The sequence below is a fragment of the Calonectris borealis genome, chromosome W (genome assembly GCF_964195595.1).
Source record: "Calonectris borealis chromosome W, bCalBor7.hap1.2, whole genome shotgun sequence".
Lineage (NCBI taxonomy): Eukaryota > Metazoa > Chordata > Aves > Procellariiformes > Procellariidae > Calonectris > Calonectris borealis.
Genome location: NC_134351.1, coordinates 1,102,934 through 1,120,832, shown reverse-complemented (window position 1 = coordinate 1,120,832; position 17,899 = coordinate 1,102,934). Strand labels below are relative to the sequence as shown.

Sequence of the window (17,899 nt, the reverse complement as noted above, 5' to 3'; positions counted from 1 at the left end):
CCTCATGCAGCCTCTACTCAATTCCCCTGCTGCAAAGGGGCACCCCTCAGGTCACACAGCCATGCCACAGCAGTCCCCAACAAACCCCAAGACATTAAATCCAGATGTTCAAGAGCTCTGGAAATAACCTCACTTGTTCCAACTCTATCAGTTGGCGAGGGAGATCTTAACTCTGCTTACAAACCTGGCCTCACTTTGGGCAGTCACAGCTACAAGCAGCAAAAGTCACGGCCCGCTCCCCCTGGAGCTGCTGCCTTGGCAACCAATTAGTCAGCACCACATTTCTCATTTATTCTCTCTAGGATGTTTCAACTGGGTAACTGGTAGAAAAATTCATGCCTGTAAGTTAATTAATGGGGATTTCATTTAAAAAGAAAAAAGCTAGTTCCATGTTTTGGAATATGTGTTTACTGCACTTGAAAATTCACTTTTCCTGTGCTTTTGCCCACATAGATATTAAGCTATATTAAGGCTATATTAAGCAAGTAAGCTATAAAGACTAAGCGAAAGGAAAGGAAGACATTACAGGTCAAGAACTACTGTTTTGCACGCCAACTTATGTTGCCATAATTTATTGGTTGCTGATTTAGACCAGTTTATATATGTAACATGCAAGATGAAGAAAACCAGTCATTTATTAAAAAATATGGATATTGCACAGCTCAACAATTCTATGAACGGCAAATCTAGATCAAGTCTCAGTGCAGAGAGCAAATGATGCACCTACCCATTTTTTTTCTCTCTAGTAAAAGGAATTGCTTTATTTATGACTAAAAAGCATACAGATGACTCAACACATTAAATATTTAATTAATCCTACTTGATAACTTGATTACAGCCAGAGAATCTGCTCAGATGCAGTAGCACAAGAGAACACGGAGCCAGCTAGGAAACACAGAACCGCTCTACTATGAAAACATGCTTTAGCACGACGTGGGAAAGCCCTGCCTGAACTACAGTTCGTCTAGAGAGGACAGCAATTCAGTCAGCATACAATGCTGAAATCCAAGTGTATTTCAAAGTTACCAGTTTCTTTGGGTCTTCAATCAGTCATTTCTGGTTTGAAACAGATGGCAGAATCTGAATTTGGAAGGCACCACAGACACCCCAGTGTCCACGAGCTGGCAGACAGTGCTCTGACAACATGTCCCCTCCTACTGCAGTGCAGCATAGGTCGGGTGCGCATGGACCCACGATAGCACTGCAGCCACAGGTATCAGGAAAAAGTAGCAAAGCGTACCTCACCATCAGCCTCACCATTTCTAACCAATAAATAACCTGGGGGAAAAAAAACCACCCACGCCTCTTGCAGTGGGATTTTGTGCTCAATACTACATACCTTATTACTGAATAAACTCAAACAGAACTTCCATTAAAAACTGTAGGAGCTAAAATGTGCAGCGCTTAATTAATTATTCCCATTTTTATACTTTGTTGAGCTCTTTAGATGATGTCTCTTCATACCACTCTCAGAGGTCAGTATTTGGGAACTGGAAATTTGGAATTGGAAAGAGCTTGAACTCCTGATTTCTCCAACAAGAAACCACAAGAGAAAACAGATTAAAATCAAAGCAAATTAAATTAAAAAAAAATCAAATGCCCAACATATTTCTTTTAAGTCACAGAAATTAAAAGCAGAAGCATATCTTGTTTTTTAAATGACAGCTTATCAGGATCTTTGTTTTATGTTGACTTGAGAGCATAAATGCATCTAACATTTTTTTCTAAGGCTTCTTCCAGTTAATTAGGAGCATTTTCCTTTAAAAAAGGGTTTTGTTTGTTTTCCTTTTCACACCCTAACTTAATATTTGTATTAGCAACAGGTTGCAGTAATTCTTGTTCTCAGACAGGCTGTAGTATAGCAGAGGGTATCGTTCTTTTCCAAGCATCAGTTGCTTAATTTTCTAGGAGTTTATCACAAGGATAGCTAAGGTTTACAGCGCTGGACAAAGCGTGGATAGAGACAGACATCTCGGATATGGTGTCTATTCAGAATCCAGGTTAGGAACCGTTCTAATCCCAAACCATATCCACCATGAGGGCACGTACCATATTTTCTCTGTGAAATTAAGATCAGAGAGTAGATATTAAACATTTTCTTGTTATTTATATTATAATTGCAGTAATACCACCAAAAAAAACCCCAAACCCTTCCAAGATTATTTTCTGAATGATGAGGAAAATGGACTATGCTCTTTTCAGGCAAGATATTTTTGCTTACTTGTCCTGCGTTTCCAGTGTAAGGACTAGAAGAGGAAAAAGGAAGGTGAAAAGAAAGTCTTAACGATGCCTTTTTAATTGCCTCCTTTTCTCCTCCCCTTACACTAGCTAGAGCTTAGCCATTCAAGACTGTAAAGATCAACCTCTCTATCTCACAACAAGGGCTTCACAAACATTGCAGAAGACATTAAGAGAGGAATACATCCGCACAGACCAGTCTAATGAAGGTGAGCTGGTAAGGGCAGCATGCAACTGCAGCAAACAACAGCAGTTTTAACAGAATGGAAACTGTTACCCATTGCATTTTGCCAATGGTTAAACGACTATCTACTTTGGGCCACCAAAAACATGTTTCCAATTTAGACTGCATCATTTTAAGAGCAGTTTAAAAAAAAAATCAAATATCCCATCTGACAAGCAGCACATCTAATCTGTTTTACAAACCTGATCAGTATACCAGTAGTACGGCGTGGGATCAATGCCCTCTCTCTTATAGCCTTCGAGTAGCTCCTCACTGTCCCAGATACGCATAGAGCCTCCAACAATTTCACCAACATTGGGCATCAACACATCAACCTACAACACACAACATGAGATCAAACTATTACAATTAAGCTGTCTGCAGGAGGGGGAGGAAAAATAGCCCAAACTTAAAACTGTATTTCCATAACACATTTTACCATGCAATTTTAATTCTCCATGACAGGAAGGAAGGCAATTCCTTCCAGACCCAATTTATAGATGGAATAAACCAACTGACTAGATGCTCTAACTTAATCTCTAATACTCTTGGCCACGCTGAACTGTAAAAAAAAACAAACAAAAAACTCCCCCAAACCACAAACCCAGCAGCATTCCCAGCAACCCCGACTCTTCCTGGCTGCCAGACAGCTAGCGTTCAGACAATACAGCCTCCAAGAGGTCACAGAAGTATCGTCATTAGGCTAGCACTTACCTGAGGTCAGGGAAGAGCATGCTCACTGTGATCTACCGACATTTGATTAGCACTTCACAGTTGTTTCTATAGGTTAAACAAGCCATGCCAAGAGACACCAAAACAAAACCTGGTAAGAAATCGCCAAGATTTTCCTGGAGAACTTATTCATTTTACGCTCACTCACACTGACATTCCCCACTCTATTTAGACGCGTGCAACACTACGTAAGATACCAACTTACAGATTCAGTAAGCCTGGAATCGTCATGACAGCGCTGCATATAGAAAGACTTTATCTCTGCAGGAAATCGGCACAACAAGATTGGCTCATTAATGGTGTCTGTCATCAATCTCTCAGGAGCTTCAGGAATATCCTAAGGTTAAAGAAGGCTTTATTAATATTTAAAACCAAAACCACTCCAATACCTTGAGTTCCACATGTATCAGGCATGAAACAAAGACACTTTCAGACCACATGTATCCACACATTTGTCCTAACTTATCTAAATTTTTAGAACAAACTTATCTTAGAAGAAACTATATTTATATATAAAAACATATTTGTTGGGGGGGGGGGGGGGAAATCTGTTCAATTAAAATCCAAGCCTTCCATTTTTAAAAAGGGAAAAAAGGAAGACCTGGGGAACTACAAGCCAGTGAGTCTCACAGTCTGACATCTGTGCCTGGCAAGATCATGGAGCAAATCCTCCTGGAAACTATGCTAAGGCACATGGAAAATAAGGAAGTGATTGGTGACAGCCAACATGGCTTCACTGAAGGCAAATCATGCCTGACAAATTTGGTGGCCTTCTACAATGGGGTTACAGAGTTGGTGGATAAGGGAAGAGCAACTGACGTCATCTACCAGGACTTGTGCAAAGCATTTGACACTGTCCCGCACGACATCCTTGTCTCTAAATCGGAGAGACATGGATTTGACAGATGGACCACACGGTGGATAAGGAATTGGCTGGATGGTCGCAGTCAAAGAGTTGTGGTCAACGGCTCGATGTCCAAGTGGAGACCAGTGACGAGTGGCGTTCCTCAGGGATCGATATTGGGACTAGCACTGTTTAACATCTTTGTCGGTGACACGGACAATGGGATTGAGTGCACCCTCAGCAAGTTTGCCGACAACACCAAGCTGTGTGGTGCGGTCGACACGCTGGAGGGAAGGGAAGCCATCCAGAGGGATCTTGACAGGCTTGAGAGGTGGGCCCATGCGAACCTCTAAGTTCAACAAGGCCAAGTGCAAGGTCCTGCACATGGGTCGGGGCAATCCCAAGCACAAATACGGGCTGGGCAGAGAATGGATTGAGAGCAGGCCTAAGGAGAAGGACTTGGGGGTATTGGTTGATGTGCGCTTGCAGCCCAGGAAGCCAACGATATCCTGGGCTGTGTCAAAAGAAGCGTGGCCAACAGGTCGAGGGAGGTGATTCTCCCCCTCTACTCTGCTCTCGTGACACCCCACCTGGAGTACTGCATCCAGCTCTGGGGCCCCCAACATAAGAAGGGCATGGACCTGTTGGAGCGAGTCCAGAGGAGGGCCACAAAGACGATTAGATGGCTGGAGCACCTCTCCTATGAAGACAGGCTGAGAGAGTTGGGGTTGTTCAGCCTGGAAGAGAGACAGCTCCAGGGAGACCTTAGAGCAGCCTTCCAGTACCTGAAGGGGGCCTACAAGAAAGCTGGAGAGGGACTTTCTACAAGGGCATGTAGCAACAGGACAAGGGATAATGGCTTTAAACTGAAAGAGGGTAGATTTAGATTAGATATAAGGAAGAAATTCTTCATGATGAGGGTGGTGAGGCACTGGAACAGGTTGCCCAGAGAAGTTGTGGATGCCCCACAACTGGAAGTGTTCAAGGCCAGGTTGGACAGGGCTTCGAGCAATGTGGCCTAGTGGAAGGTGTCCCTGCCCATGGCAGGGGGTTGGAACTAGATGATCTTTAAGGTTCCTTCCAAGCCAAACCATTCTATGACTCTACAATTGTTTAAAAACTGGGGAATAGTGAAGGATGACACCACAGTTACTCTGAGAGACAGGGAACTTCAGTGATGATGTGATCATGGCTTGTTAAACGAACACACTTTGTTTAGTCAAAAAACTCTGCCTATCCCTGAAAGGTTTAATTCGAACTTTTATTCAGCCAATGGTATCACACTTTTCTTAGATTCTGAGTTAAAGTCAGAAGGTTAGATTTTTTCTTTAAAAGGAAAAAACAGCCACACCTGTTACTTGTTTTCATCCAACTGAACACTGCTACAGCACTGACTGCTGTGGAAGGGGGGGCAGAAAGGAGCCAACTATAGCATGCACAGCAAGGAAAGTGCAAGGAACATAGGCCTTGTGTCAGCCCGCAATGGGGGAGAGGAGGTAAGAATCCTTATTTCCCTCTGGAACCTTAAGTGCAGTTTGAAGGCCTTTCCCTCCCTTCATCTCTATCATCTTTGATACAGATGGGAAAAACAGTAACAGCAAAAAACCCAACACATCTGATTTTGAGCTGCCAAGGTTCCCTCAGAACATGTTGTGTAGACTTTGAAGTTAAAAAATTATATGATCTCCTTCTAAAAATCTCACTTCTCTTAAATCTTTCGATGACTATGGCTACACCACCAAGTCCTCCTGAGCTCCTTCAAATAATTTTGTCTTACATGCTGGAGAAGAGCGAGACAGGGAACAGATGGACAGATGACAACACAGATTTTGATTGCAATGTTCAAAGACATTATGTGAAAACCCAGCCCACACTTGCATTCCCCAATACGACATCATTACACCTCCCAGCACAGTTCAGACAAAAACCCAGGCCTCACTGAAGTTTATAGCAAAACTCCCTTTAACTTAAACGGGACTAGAATTTCACTCCTTATTGATATCATTCCAAACCAAACAAAACAGATTCACACAGCAAGAGTAAGCCCAATAGCATCATGGTCCAAACACACTGTTCTTCAAGGGACTTACACGCCCTTAGTGCGGGGCCATGGGATTTTGTTTGGTTTTGATTCCTAAAGAGCCTAAGAAAGACTTACTTCCCCAAACTCATAGTAAGTGCCATCTTCCTTCTTCACATCATGTTCCTTTAACCACTCAATGGCTTCAGTATAGTTCATTCGTCGGAAAGGACGTTTAGGCGGCTTGAAGCCCTGTAAATAAAAGCAGACAGAGACAGTTGGAAGAGTACCATTTTTAAAGAATACTTTTCTCAGCAAGTCCACTTCCAGACTTGAAGCATACACGTTACTCTTTCCAACTCATACATCGACAAATTATTGCTTTAAAAAAAAAAAAGATAAAGCTCAGTACTGAAAAGCTAGAACCAAACACAGCCATCTTCCAAGCCCAGTAAAGCTCACAGAACAGATGCTGAAAAAGATTGCAGGAGAGAGAAGAGAGAAAGTATTTTCAAAGCTGCTTCCTCTTCTGTATGAATTCATTGCACATGTAGGTGTTTCAAACTGAGCCATCAGCAGAGGTTCCATGTGCAAGGCCACAAAAGGAACATTTTTGCTTCCCTGTGCACAGAACAGCTTCAGAACCTGCCTTTGAGAGGTAGGTTGTGCTGCTGCTATTTCCTACCTCCTGACCCCTGTCTCAGCCCAAAACTGAACCTCCCAGTTTTTATCAGGAAAACAGTTCAAAATAACAGGGATGACTGAGTTCGTATGGGCTCTGAGAGTAAAGCTAGTGATGGAGATAAGGTTAGCAGTCTCTTAAAGCCATCTTCTTTGCAAAGGCAACAGAAGACAAAGGGTCTCTAACAAATGAAAATAGCTTTACAGAGCTCCACGTTCCAAGGTACAAAGTAAAACACCAGTTGTTTCATTGCTCCCTTGTGCTCAATCTGCAAGTACCAGCCGATCAATATTACGAGCTCTGGGATAGAGGTTTTTATTCCACTGGTACAGTACACATTGCAATAAATCCCAGCACATTGCTGGCTCCTGGAACTTGCTAGCAGGGAACTCCTTTCCCCACAGTCCCCTGCTTCTGGAAGAGTAATTTCCAGCCTTGCAGCATTTTCATTCTTTTGATGTTACTTAATAATTTTCTTATTAATAACAGCAAGCAAGCAGAGCTCACTGCCATGCCCTGCCTTCCCCAGATGAACATGCTGCTCAGGAAAGGCTAAAGATCTTATTTTCTTGGCTATTCATGACTGTTCCACATTGCTGCCTACCGGGTTTAGGTCATACAGTAAGCTTGATGCAGGTGATTTCAAGACTCTGTCTACTACATCACAAACCAAGCTCTCCAGACGGTCCAATAAATCCTCAAAACTTATAAAAGGACATTCAGCTTCAATGTGAGTGTATCTGAAACACAAAGTCATGCCATTACAAAACCATACAAAAGCAACAAATCTTTAGCCATGAAAAAAATCCTCATGAGGAAAAAAAAAACCACAACCCAAGAACACACACTTTTGTCCCCTTTTTCATTTCTCCCACTTCTACACTGTAAAGGAAATAAAGTCACAAAAAAAAAAAAGAAAAAATAAGGAAGATAACAGTATGAACTTGATTTTCTAAAAACACAAAGCTTCCTAAAAATGCATCAGCTCTGTTTTGCCCAGATCTTCCTTCACCAAATGTCAATGTATTATGACTAGCTGGACATTGACCAAGACAAGGTATTACTCCCAAATACTTTTGATCAGTCCTTCCACATTATATTATGCTGTCTGCTCACTGTACATTACGTCATCCAACTGCCTGCTACTCCCCTGCTTTATAGATTCACTTATACATAAATAACAAAGACATATACTCTCTCCATACTCTGCCAAGTGTCTGCGGGTCCTGGACTGCTCAGCTCTGTACGACTGAGCAATACAGAAAACATCTCCTAACGCTGGAATGCAGGTCTCCAGATAGAGCTGGGACGATTGTGTTAAGTATGCCTCTTCACCAAAATAATCCAGTTTGAATAGGGTTGAGCCGCCTTCCACCTGCGTCTGGACTAAAGTTGGTGGTGTGACCTGTTAAAGAACAAGACTGTCATTTCTTGAGTGAAGAATTAAGGACAATGATGACGACACATAAGAGCAGTAATGCAAGACACACTCTTCCAGAACACCATCTACAAATACAAAGCTTTTGTATGCACGCATACAAGTACTTCAGTCTGATATCCTTCAGCACCCTAACGAGAGGTATGCAAGCTGTTTGTGAATCACCCTGTAACGTCAGAAGCGTCTACACACCTTTGAGATCTATGTCTATGAAAGCGATCAAATAATAGTTTCCTAATAAACAGCTTTTCTTTTGCCCCTTTCAGGTTAGTTAGAAAGTCTACACAGTTTTTCCAGGAAAAAGATAGCCTTGAAGTCAGGACATTAAAACAGTCATTTGCTGACACAGAAAAATATACTTACTTCATAATATCCATTGGCAAAGAAATGATCCCTGAAGGCCTGTACTACCACGGAGCGCACCTTGAAGATTTTGGACATATTCTCGCCTCGAATCATCATGTGCCTGTTGTTAAGTTGCACATCAACCTCTGAATCCTCATTGAGTAGATTATCAGCTCCTCCTGCTGGGGCCAGACCAATAAGCTCCCAGTAATCACAGTTCAGCTCGTGGCCTCCTGGAGCCTGCCAATTTGAAGAGACACAAAAATTTCAGAAGTCCACTTTTCGCCCCTTGGATGTCACCATCTGGCATCATGGCAGAGATATTAATCCAGTTTAAACAAAAGATACTAAAATCCTAATTGCAGTATTTTCAAAGTGACTGCTTTGTAACTCAGTCATACCACGCTTGGAAGTGCCATTTGTAAACCACTATGAGTTCCCCAGACTTCACGTGAATGGGACTGAGTACTACAGGTAGATAATTAGAAGCTTCCAGATATATTATACTTAAACTGAATGTATCACAGACAGCTGGGTTTATTCAGCTGGAAGAACAGAAAGCTAAGCAGGGAGAAACTACTTACTACCTTCAACTATTTAATGGGTGCTTACAGAGAAGATGGAGCCAGACTCTCTTGGATGTGTCCAGCAAAAGAACAAACATCTCAAGTTGCAGCAAGGGAGATTTCAACGGGCTATGAAGAAAACAATTCTTCCCAGGGTGCTGAAATGCTAGAGCATAGACCAAGCCAGACTGCAGTCTCCATCCTTGGAGATGTTCACATTTGGGTAAGACCCTTGGCAGCCTGACCTCACATTACATCTTCCTCAAGAACAGGGTGGACCAGATGACCTTCAGAGGTTCCTCCCAACCAAAACCATTCTGTGGTAACTTACACTGTGTTTTAGTTTTGGCTAGGATAGAGTTAATTTTCTTCGTAGTAGTTTGTATGGTGCTAAAACACAACACATTGGCACAAAGAACCTTCCCATATGCCTTAAGACCACCACACACACACAGAGTGAAGAGTGCTCCCATCTATTAGAAGAAAATGCAGACCCAAGACTGCAGTACGACATTCAAGGTATTTTGTTCTTTGTACTATTTGAGCCACATTCTCCTACTGGATGGCAAACTTCAAAAAAGTTGAAAAAAGTTGCTTAGATCATGACAGAGGAAGAACTAGCTCACTATGGGTACTTTTGAGTTTGTCTGTCAGAGACACTAAAGCAATCTTTCTACACTAGGTAGCATCTCACCACCATATGAAAATAGCAAGTTTCATGCTGGCTATCTCCCCTGTCCTATTTGCTGCCACAGGGCAAGCAGAGGTCTCCGCGCCAGGGCTCAGCCCTGTCCAGCTGCCCAGGCTATACAGAACAGACCTCTTCATTTCTGGTCTCACCAGCTCCCCCGTGTGGGTCACAGTAGGCTTCTGTCCCCTAAAATGGTATTTTTTTCATTCACAGTATTTTCAGGGTATAAATGCACATTTTCAAAGTCTAATCAACAGATTTTTACAAATCTGGTGGTTCTGTTCACTAAAAGCATTGTATCGTTGTGACGAGACATGAAAACATTAAGTGTTTTCAATGTCCGAAACATTATAAGCAGTAACATACTACGAGTTACTTATGATTACCAAATTGCATGAAGTTGTTTAAAAAAAAAAGTGATCCCTGTTTGGCTGCATTTATTTTTAGAAGTCCCAGTAGTGTAAGCTATGAAGGAAAGGAAATCTTGCTAACTTCTGATCAGCAAACACAACAGGGAGTGGATTCACGTTTAACTGAGCTTGGCTCTCTAACCTCAGGTCGATCTCTTGGGGTAGGACCCGAGTAGCAGGGACAACTAGAACAATTAAGCCCATCCAAATTTCATTTGCAAAACATGCTAGTAATGGCCAACAGTATATGGCTTACAAGAAAATTGAATTATCTACAAAGCACCACAAAAGGTTAACGCTTTGACCTTATTTTACACACTACAGGCAGCCACAGTGAGGGACTACTTTGCTCAAATATTGTCTAATACATCTTGGAAACATTGTTTGAAGCAATATAACACTCCAAAGCGTGATTCTTTTTTTCAGACATGTTTCTTCTCCCTGTTATCTTTCTAGAGTTAATATACTTACTCAAGAGAGCAGACAGGAGAATACAGATTGCCAATCCACATAAAAGAACAAACAACTCTCAGTGCAAGAGTGGATGACAATTTTGAATATATACCTAAAGGAAGACGTAAGCTTACAGACTAGCAAGATCAAACGTACATCTGTCCTCTAAATCTCAACATTACTGCTTTGCTTTCTCTTTCAGAAAAAAAGAACGTTACTATAAGCAGCTATCAGGAGCTCATGTCTTAAAAGGATGACTTAAGATTTAATAGAACAAATGTGGCCTGAGCTTGCTTGCTGTTTCTGCATCACAAGTTAAGTTTTGCAACACAGAGACAAATTATTTTTGTCTCTCAGTCACCTCTTAGTAACTAAGACAGAAGTCTTACAATAATTTTCAGTAAATATCCTGATATAGGCCTGCATGTCCTGATGAGTGCATTGAGTTGCTGTCACAGATAACGGTTCCTAAAAGCTTCTCTCCTGCCTTTAGTTGGAATCCTTTTTATGGGCCATCCTTCACGCACAGCTGCTTAACACGGCTTTAGCCCTAACTCCAGATTCAAACAATTTTCCAAACAGTAACAGTTTGTAGATCTAGACTGGAATGAGAAAGGCACAAGGCATAAGCAGCATCATATTTTGAGACCTAAAATCACACCTGCCCAGTCCCCAATCTGAGACCACCATCGTAAACAAAGTTTTGTAAAACAGGTTACAGTAAACTGCCTAGTTCATACAGCTGTCAAGTGTTGGAGGACAAACACAACACAGTGAAGAGCCTATAAACCCATCTCAGTAAAAGAAGAGAGCTAATCCCAAATTCTTAGCCTCACAAAATAAAAACTGAACAAAACTCTTCTTAGGGAAAATAAAGCTAAGTCATTTATTTAAGATAATCTTCCACTTTTATATTCTAGGAAATATCTATGGGACATATCAGTGGAAAATTGCTTCAGGCAAAAGCAGAACCGTCACATAGTTCACGCTGAACTGTGGGTGACAGCAGCAGTTCTGGGACATTTGTTCTTTTCTCTAAACCAAACTTCCACCAAAATCATCTAATAATTATTTCCACCTCCGCTTCTCCTTCCGTCAGGAAAATGATAAACTGTTAAAGAGGAAGAGAACCCAAACACGCTAACTCCCGTACCTGCTTGCCTTCAGGAACGAGGTTCAGCATACCATACACTGCAACACTGCTCTCCGTAGAGAGAATTAGCCCGTTGTAACACTGACACTACAGAGAGAAGAAGAGACAAAGGCATAGTTAAGGCAATTTTTTAGTTTTAGTTTTCCTGCGACATCTATGGGAGTCACAGACAAGATCAACTCATAGTCACTTCTAAATAGTTCTCACATTGACAAAAGAACTCTAGTGGTAGGAGATACAATTTAACAATAATACAACTTAATCAGTAGGTTTAGGAGAACTTCCAATCGTCTATATAAAAGAAAGACGGCTGAGGTATGAACACTTCACTTATTTAATGACAGAACAGAATTAAATCATCACAACTTACCAGTTCATCTGAAAGGACACACTGAAGAAAACCTGTGCCATCTCTCAAAACAATGAACATCAAATTTTTTCCTAGTTAAAAAGAGAAGAGAAAAAAAACCCAGGGCGCCTCAGCTTTATTCACCAATCCATTTGAACAGACCCACTCCCAAGACATATTAATCACTGATGTGCAGATTATTACAGAAGGACTGTGATCACATTTTTCCATTTTAAGAGACAAAGATGCTCCAGGTAAACACTGAAGCATTAGCACAGTTATAGAAACCTTTCACAGAGCTGTATTTTGTATTAACAAGTTAAAGTAAGTTTCAACAGACATCGCGAGCAAAGCATGCTCCAAGCTCAACATTGTGCTGCCACGCCGTGACGTCAGATGTCCCTCTGGTCCTGAGGGACTATAAGTCTGTTTGCAGAAATGCTGAATGCACAGGCCCAAGATACACCTAACATGGATAAAGTGATGTCACTCTGGTCACCCACCTCTCCACATAAGCATCTAATTACAAAAGTAACTTGCTAGAAACTGCTCATGATATCCAGATCCACAACCACTTCAGTGATAATTTGAACAAATACCTGTGGAGTCAGAACCACCTCTGCCGTGGACTTCCATGCCCCGATCGACGTCACTTTGCTAACTAGAATACCAATCATTTTGATAGCCAGTATTACTTGCTAAACTTATTTTAAAAGAAGTTATGCTACTTCATATAACTTTAAAATTCCAATTTGCTAATTTCACTATGAGCAGTTGCTAGTTAACTCCTCAGTTTGCAGAATCAGTTTAAAACATGAAACAAGTCTTTTGAAGAAATTCTGCAAGATCGGCTTCCAAACTGAAAATCCCACAAGATTTCAAGAAAGAAACGTCTATCTGCTTATACGTCACGCAAAATTTTCAGTGTCGTAGTGACCACTGTGATAAACTAAGAGGACATCTAACTGATGGTTCAAAAATTTAAGAATAGGTGCTGTCTGATTCATTTTAAGTGTTCAAATTTTGAAGGCTACTGAATTTGTTCCATCTCTCTGCACAGGTTCAGTAACTTCTAAATGCTTGTGGTTTACCTTGCCTCCGTAATCTGTGAATCCAGCCAAAAATCTTCACTCTCTGGCCTCTGTAAGCCTCCAGAGCATCAATCTTTACCTGTAAAACAGGGAATAAAAGCAATCAAACAGAGAAATGATTCACCATTTAGATGGCATTTTCCACAATTACTTAGAACACAAGTGTATGTGATGTCTCCCTCCCCAAAACGGCTCCTCCCAGCAGCACTTGACGCCCAGTTCCACCCAGGGTGTAAGCACAGCCGTCAATACTGAACAGCTGTTTAGTAAGGAGAGAGGATTGTAGCCAGGACAGGCAGTACCTTCAGACAGCACTTCCAGACTTGAGTCCTTTCTATTTAGCAGGCTTACTTGGCCATGCAGAAACTAAGGACTGTAATAGCTTTTAAAGAAACTCACTTTGCATTTGCCCAAAAGGAGAAGTGAAAACTCCTAACAGCTCACACCTTAAGACCAAAAGACTTCTGGCGCTCTGAACGCACTCTGGATTAATTTCTAAAGACATTCCATAGATGAGTTCAGATAGCAGTCTAAGAAGCAGAGGATCTGGATCTGACAGCACAGCTGGGCCCTACATATAGGCACGTAGCTGAGGTACTGACACTGCTACAGTCACAACAATTAACCCAGCAGGCACCTTCGAAACGGACCACGCCTCAGGCAGTTAAGGACTGCTACAGTGCACCGGTGTAGAGGAGACCGATTTCAGCACAGCTGGGCCCGGCTGGCCCTTTCCCAAAGAGCAGCCATGAGAGCGCAGGGCTCCAATCAAAGCCATCTTCTACGCAGGTACGTAGAAACCGCTTCTACACAGGGTGCGTACAAAAACCTATCACAGAGCATACGCAGTATCTGCTTACTAAGCGAAGGACTGCACCAAATCACCAGATCCAGCAGGACTCCACAAACAGCCAAATAAGAACATGTCTCGGTAACTTAAGTTACATCCTCTAACCAGCATTGTTTCTTCACTCTCCACCACTACAATAATCAGACAAAGCAAAACTAATGAACTTTTTCAAACAGAAACATGGTCTCCACCAGCAGACAAACACGATACAGAGAAGTCTGATGTGAACTAAGAAAGTTCAGATACCCATCAAATGCATGAGAAAGACCAAAGTCTATATACTAGAGGACACAGATAACCAGAAAAACAAAGCTACGTTTACGGACAGCAAAAAGACAGTGGCTTTCAACAGCTGCCAGAGCCACAAAGCAGAGACAGACTCAATCTTTGTGCAGACAAGACGCTGTAACACAGGCCTTGGATCAAGCGCACTGGATCTTACTCACACATTTTGGCTCTGGAAGACTAGGATCATTCTTGATAACAACCTTCTTAGCTTCCTCCAGGTTCTTCTCTCTCCTCAAGAGATCTTCTGCCTGGTTAAAAAAAAGAAAGTATTAAGTAGCTGTAACCAGGCTTTGTAACATTCCCAGTCTTTGCAATTACTGGACACTATAATGTACACTTACACACATAGACGTCATAAAAAGCCTTGATGTTACCCTGCTGAGGCCTAAACCTGCCCTAATTCAAGACCAGGATAAGATGCATTGCACAGATGCATTTCACATTTTTTCCAGAAAGTCTAAAGGCAATAAATTACAATTATTCAAAACTCACCCAGTTTCAGCCATTTGCTTGTCCTAATCTAAACGAAGGCAAGTTGTAAATAACATATGTGTAAAACAGCAACACAGAAGAAGAACAAACTGAAGCTTTTTTGGAGGGGTGGGACTGACAACAATGCTGTTTAATGTTTTTGGAAAAGAAAGGTGGTATGCTTCCTCCAACTTGGCATCATCTGCAACCTACCTCCTTCTTCTCCTTAGCTTCATTCTTCATTTGTTCCCTGTGCCACAGTTTTTTGACATTTTTCATCTGTGACTTTGAAATAATGGCCCATCTCTAAATCCATCCAAGGAGAGAACAGAAGAGAAGAGATTACATTTGTGTGCCTTTACACAAAGGAGCATTAAAATCATTTCTACTAGGGAAGCTCTAATGCTACGGCACCTCGTTTTCTTTTTGCGAATCCACATAAATAGTAGGAAACGGTTCCTTTCCTGCTGTCATCAAAGCCTAAAAGGGGGAGAAAACAACAGAATCAACAGCACTGCAAGTGAACTAAAGTCATCCTTAAAGAGACCGAGCAGACACCAAGCAGACATCCTACTTCTGATCCTTCTGGTCAGAGTTGCAAAAACTGATATAAAATTTGTATTTAGAATACAAGGCCAATCACTTGACCTAAAGCGCAGTTCACACCCTTCAAAACAAACACCAGGTGTTTTCCACAGTTACCTTTAAAACAGTCTTGAATGGTTTCTTTTGCGTCCCATCACCAGTGGAATCATTGCCCTCTCGTTCAGAAACATACAGCTCTTCTGTAATGCGTGACACAGACAGACAATTACTCAAAAAAAAAAATTATCAGCAATGGAAATGGTCAGAAAGAAACTGGACACACACAAGGATATAAAGTCTTCACCGTTATCAGCAGCGAGGAACCTTCAAAAACAACCAGGTGGTCAGAGAGGATAAGAATTGCTTAGTATTTTGCATTCTAAAAATCAATCCATGCAGTAAGTGTGTTACGCTAAAGTCTTATGGACTCCCAAGACACTGAACTCTTGAAAGTCACTGGCTGCACATCAGGAACCAAAAAAGGAAGCAGCATTTTACAGAAATAACTTTTTCTAGGCAAGCAGGGAGACAAGTGATTGAGAACAGCCAGAGCGTTCAGGTCAGCGTTTAGCTCGCTCACAGCCCAGAAGTGAATCACAAACCAAAAGCACAGAAAACCCTTCCTCCTTCTGCCAGCGCCTGGACATTCGCCAATGCCCTGCGCTCCGGAGCCCCGAGCGCCAGTGCCGCTCCCTGCCCGGGTCCCCCCTCCACTGACCGGCTGCTGAAACGGGAACCTTCTCGCTCCCGTGGATGTGTTCGGTTCCAGCTTGCGGGGACCAAGGCAGGCAGGGCCCGCGTCCGATCGCAAGGCCGCCACAGAGCCCCTGTTCCCCCGCCGGCGCTCGGGCCACCCTCCGCCTCTGCCGCTATGCCGAACCGAGCCACCTCCCGAGCCTCACTAAGGCACGCCGCCACCCCTCCAGTCACGCCCAGGGCTCCTCTCCTTCCCACCATAAACCCGGAGCCCCCGGGGCGAGCACGCTGCCCTGCGGCCGCCAGCCAGAGCGGCCGGCACCGGCACCCGCCTGCCGCCATCTCCTGCCTGTGGCGAGGGGCGCGGGCCGGGGCCCGGCCCAACCGCACCGCATCGCCGGGGCACGGCCGAGACCGGGCGCCACAGGGACCGCCCGACCGCGCCCGGGCCTCACCCAGGACGAGCGCCGCCGTCCTCCCCAGCACCTCTCCCGCCATGGCCGCAGCCCGCACTGCCGCAGCCGACCGCCGGAAGCGTCGTCACCGCGCTTCCGCCGCCCTGAGCCAACCCGCCGCCGCCTTGCATCAGCCGCCCGGGCCCCGCCCCGCCCCACCCCGCGGCAGCCACCGCCCCTGCCCGAGCCCTCGGGGAGGATCCGTGGCGGGAAAGGGACCCCGCCCCGCGCGTGGTCACGCCGGAGTACACGTACGTGACGGACGGCGCTAACGCGCCACAGGACGCAGCCATTGCGCAATGCGGGCGCGTCAGACCCGTCACGTGCCTGGAGGCAGTGCGAGGGGGAGGAGGCACCCACCGCCCCCGGCCCTCGCCCGCCTGCCTCCGCCCCGGCACCGCCCCCCGGCCCCGCCCTCGCCCGCCTGCCTCCGCCCCGGCCCCGCCCCTCCGGCCCCGCCCTCGCCCGCCTGCCTCCGCCCCGGCCCCGCCCCTCCGGCCCCGCCCTCGCCCGCCTGCCTCCGCCCCGGCCCCGCCCCTCCGGCCCCGCCCTCGCCCGCCTGCCTCCGCCCCGGCCCCACCCCTCCGGCCCCGCCCTCGCCCGCCTGCCTCCGCCCCGGCCCCACCCCTCCGGCCCCGCCCTCGCCCGCCTGCCTCCGCCCCGGCCCCGCCCCCCCGCGCTGTCTGAAAGGCAGCGGAGCGTTCGTTGTCACTGATGCCTGTTCCTCCTCAGGTAGCGTCGTCACCGCGCGTGCGGAGGGGCCGGAGACTAAACATTTTTAGTGTTAATTTACAGCCGTTCCACTGCAGCCATTTCAACTCGACGTTGTGTTTAACCTCATCATCTGCTTTTCCATACCGTCCCCGTTCACCTCCTGGACTCCCCGGCGATGGCCCGGGGACACGGCCCGCAAGGAGCGAGGGGCCTCCGCACACCGGGGAAGCGGGCAGGAGCGGGCCAGCGCTGTCCCCAGAGCGCGGCGGGTGCAAGAACGCCCCGGGCAGAAGGGGCCTTCCTCGGGCAGCGGCAGGAGCGAGCGGCACAAGGAGGGGCCACTGGCTCAGGCCCATTCCGCGCAGCGAGGTTGTAAGAAAGGCTGTTTTGAGGAATACCGTTTTTTACCCAGAAACTTAACGCCTTCCTTTCAGCTTCTCCTCGTTTGAGACTTCGGACAGCGTGGTCAGAGTTAAGCTGGCGTTCCTGGCTCTGTATCGGATGCCCCGTCGTCCTGTCCAAGGAATAAAGCCCCGTTGATAGAAATCTCTAACACAAAGTCTGCCATGCCTGCCGTGGTGCTAACAGCAGGAACATTTTCTCCT

General features: G+C 44.9%; 1 protein-coding gene across 1 annotated transcript; it reads right to left on the bottom strand.

Annotated features, from left to right (window-relative positions):
* Nucleotides 1-556: 556 nt before the first annotated feature.
* On the bottom strand, nucleotides 557-16,683 carry LOC142074686 (asparagine--tRNA ligase, cytoplasmic-like). The gene is made up of 15 exons (XM_075135472.1): nucleotides 16,581-16,683; nucleotides 15,547-15,629; nucleotides 15,259-15,324; nucleotides 15,058-15,150; nucleotides 14,532-14,621; nucleotides 13,236-13,314; nucleotides 12,166-12,236; nucleotides 11,796-11,882; nucleotides 8,541-8,762; nucleotides 7,945-8,144; nucleotides 7,344-7,479; nucleotides 6,196-6,309; nucleotides 3,399-3,530; nucleotides 2,665-2,796; nucleotides 557-2,059 (listed from the first exon to the last, which is right to left on the bottom strand). The coding sequence occupies exons 1-15, from the start codon at nucleotides 16,621-16,623 to the stop codon at nucleotides 1,928-1,930; spliced, it is 1,680 nt and encodes a 559-aa protein (XP_074991573.1). The 5' UTR covers nucleotides 16,624-16,683; the 3' UTR covers nucleotides 557-1,927.
* Between the last annotated feature and the right edge of the window lie 1,216 nt (nucleotides 16,684-17,899).

Bases quoted from the DNA above. Each gene is read 5' to 3' on its own strand.
- LOC142074686 (XM_075135472.1), bottom strand. From the start codon at position 16,623: ATGGCGGGAGAGGTGCTGGGGAGGACGGCGGCGCTCGTCCTGG. The intron at 15,630-16,580 runs GTGAGGCCCGGG...CACGCATTACAG, and splicing joins GACGGCGGCGCTCGTCCTGG to AAGAGCTGTATGTTTCTGAA. The intron at 15,325-15,546 runs GTAACTGTGGAA...TCCCCCTTTTAG, and splicing joins CATTCAAGACTGTTTTAAAG to GCTTTGATGACAGCAGGAAA.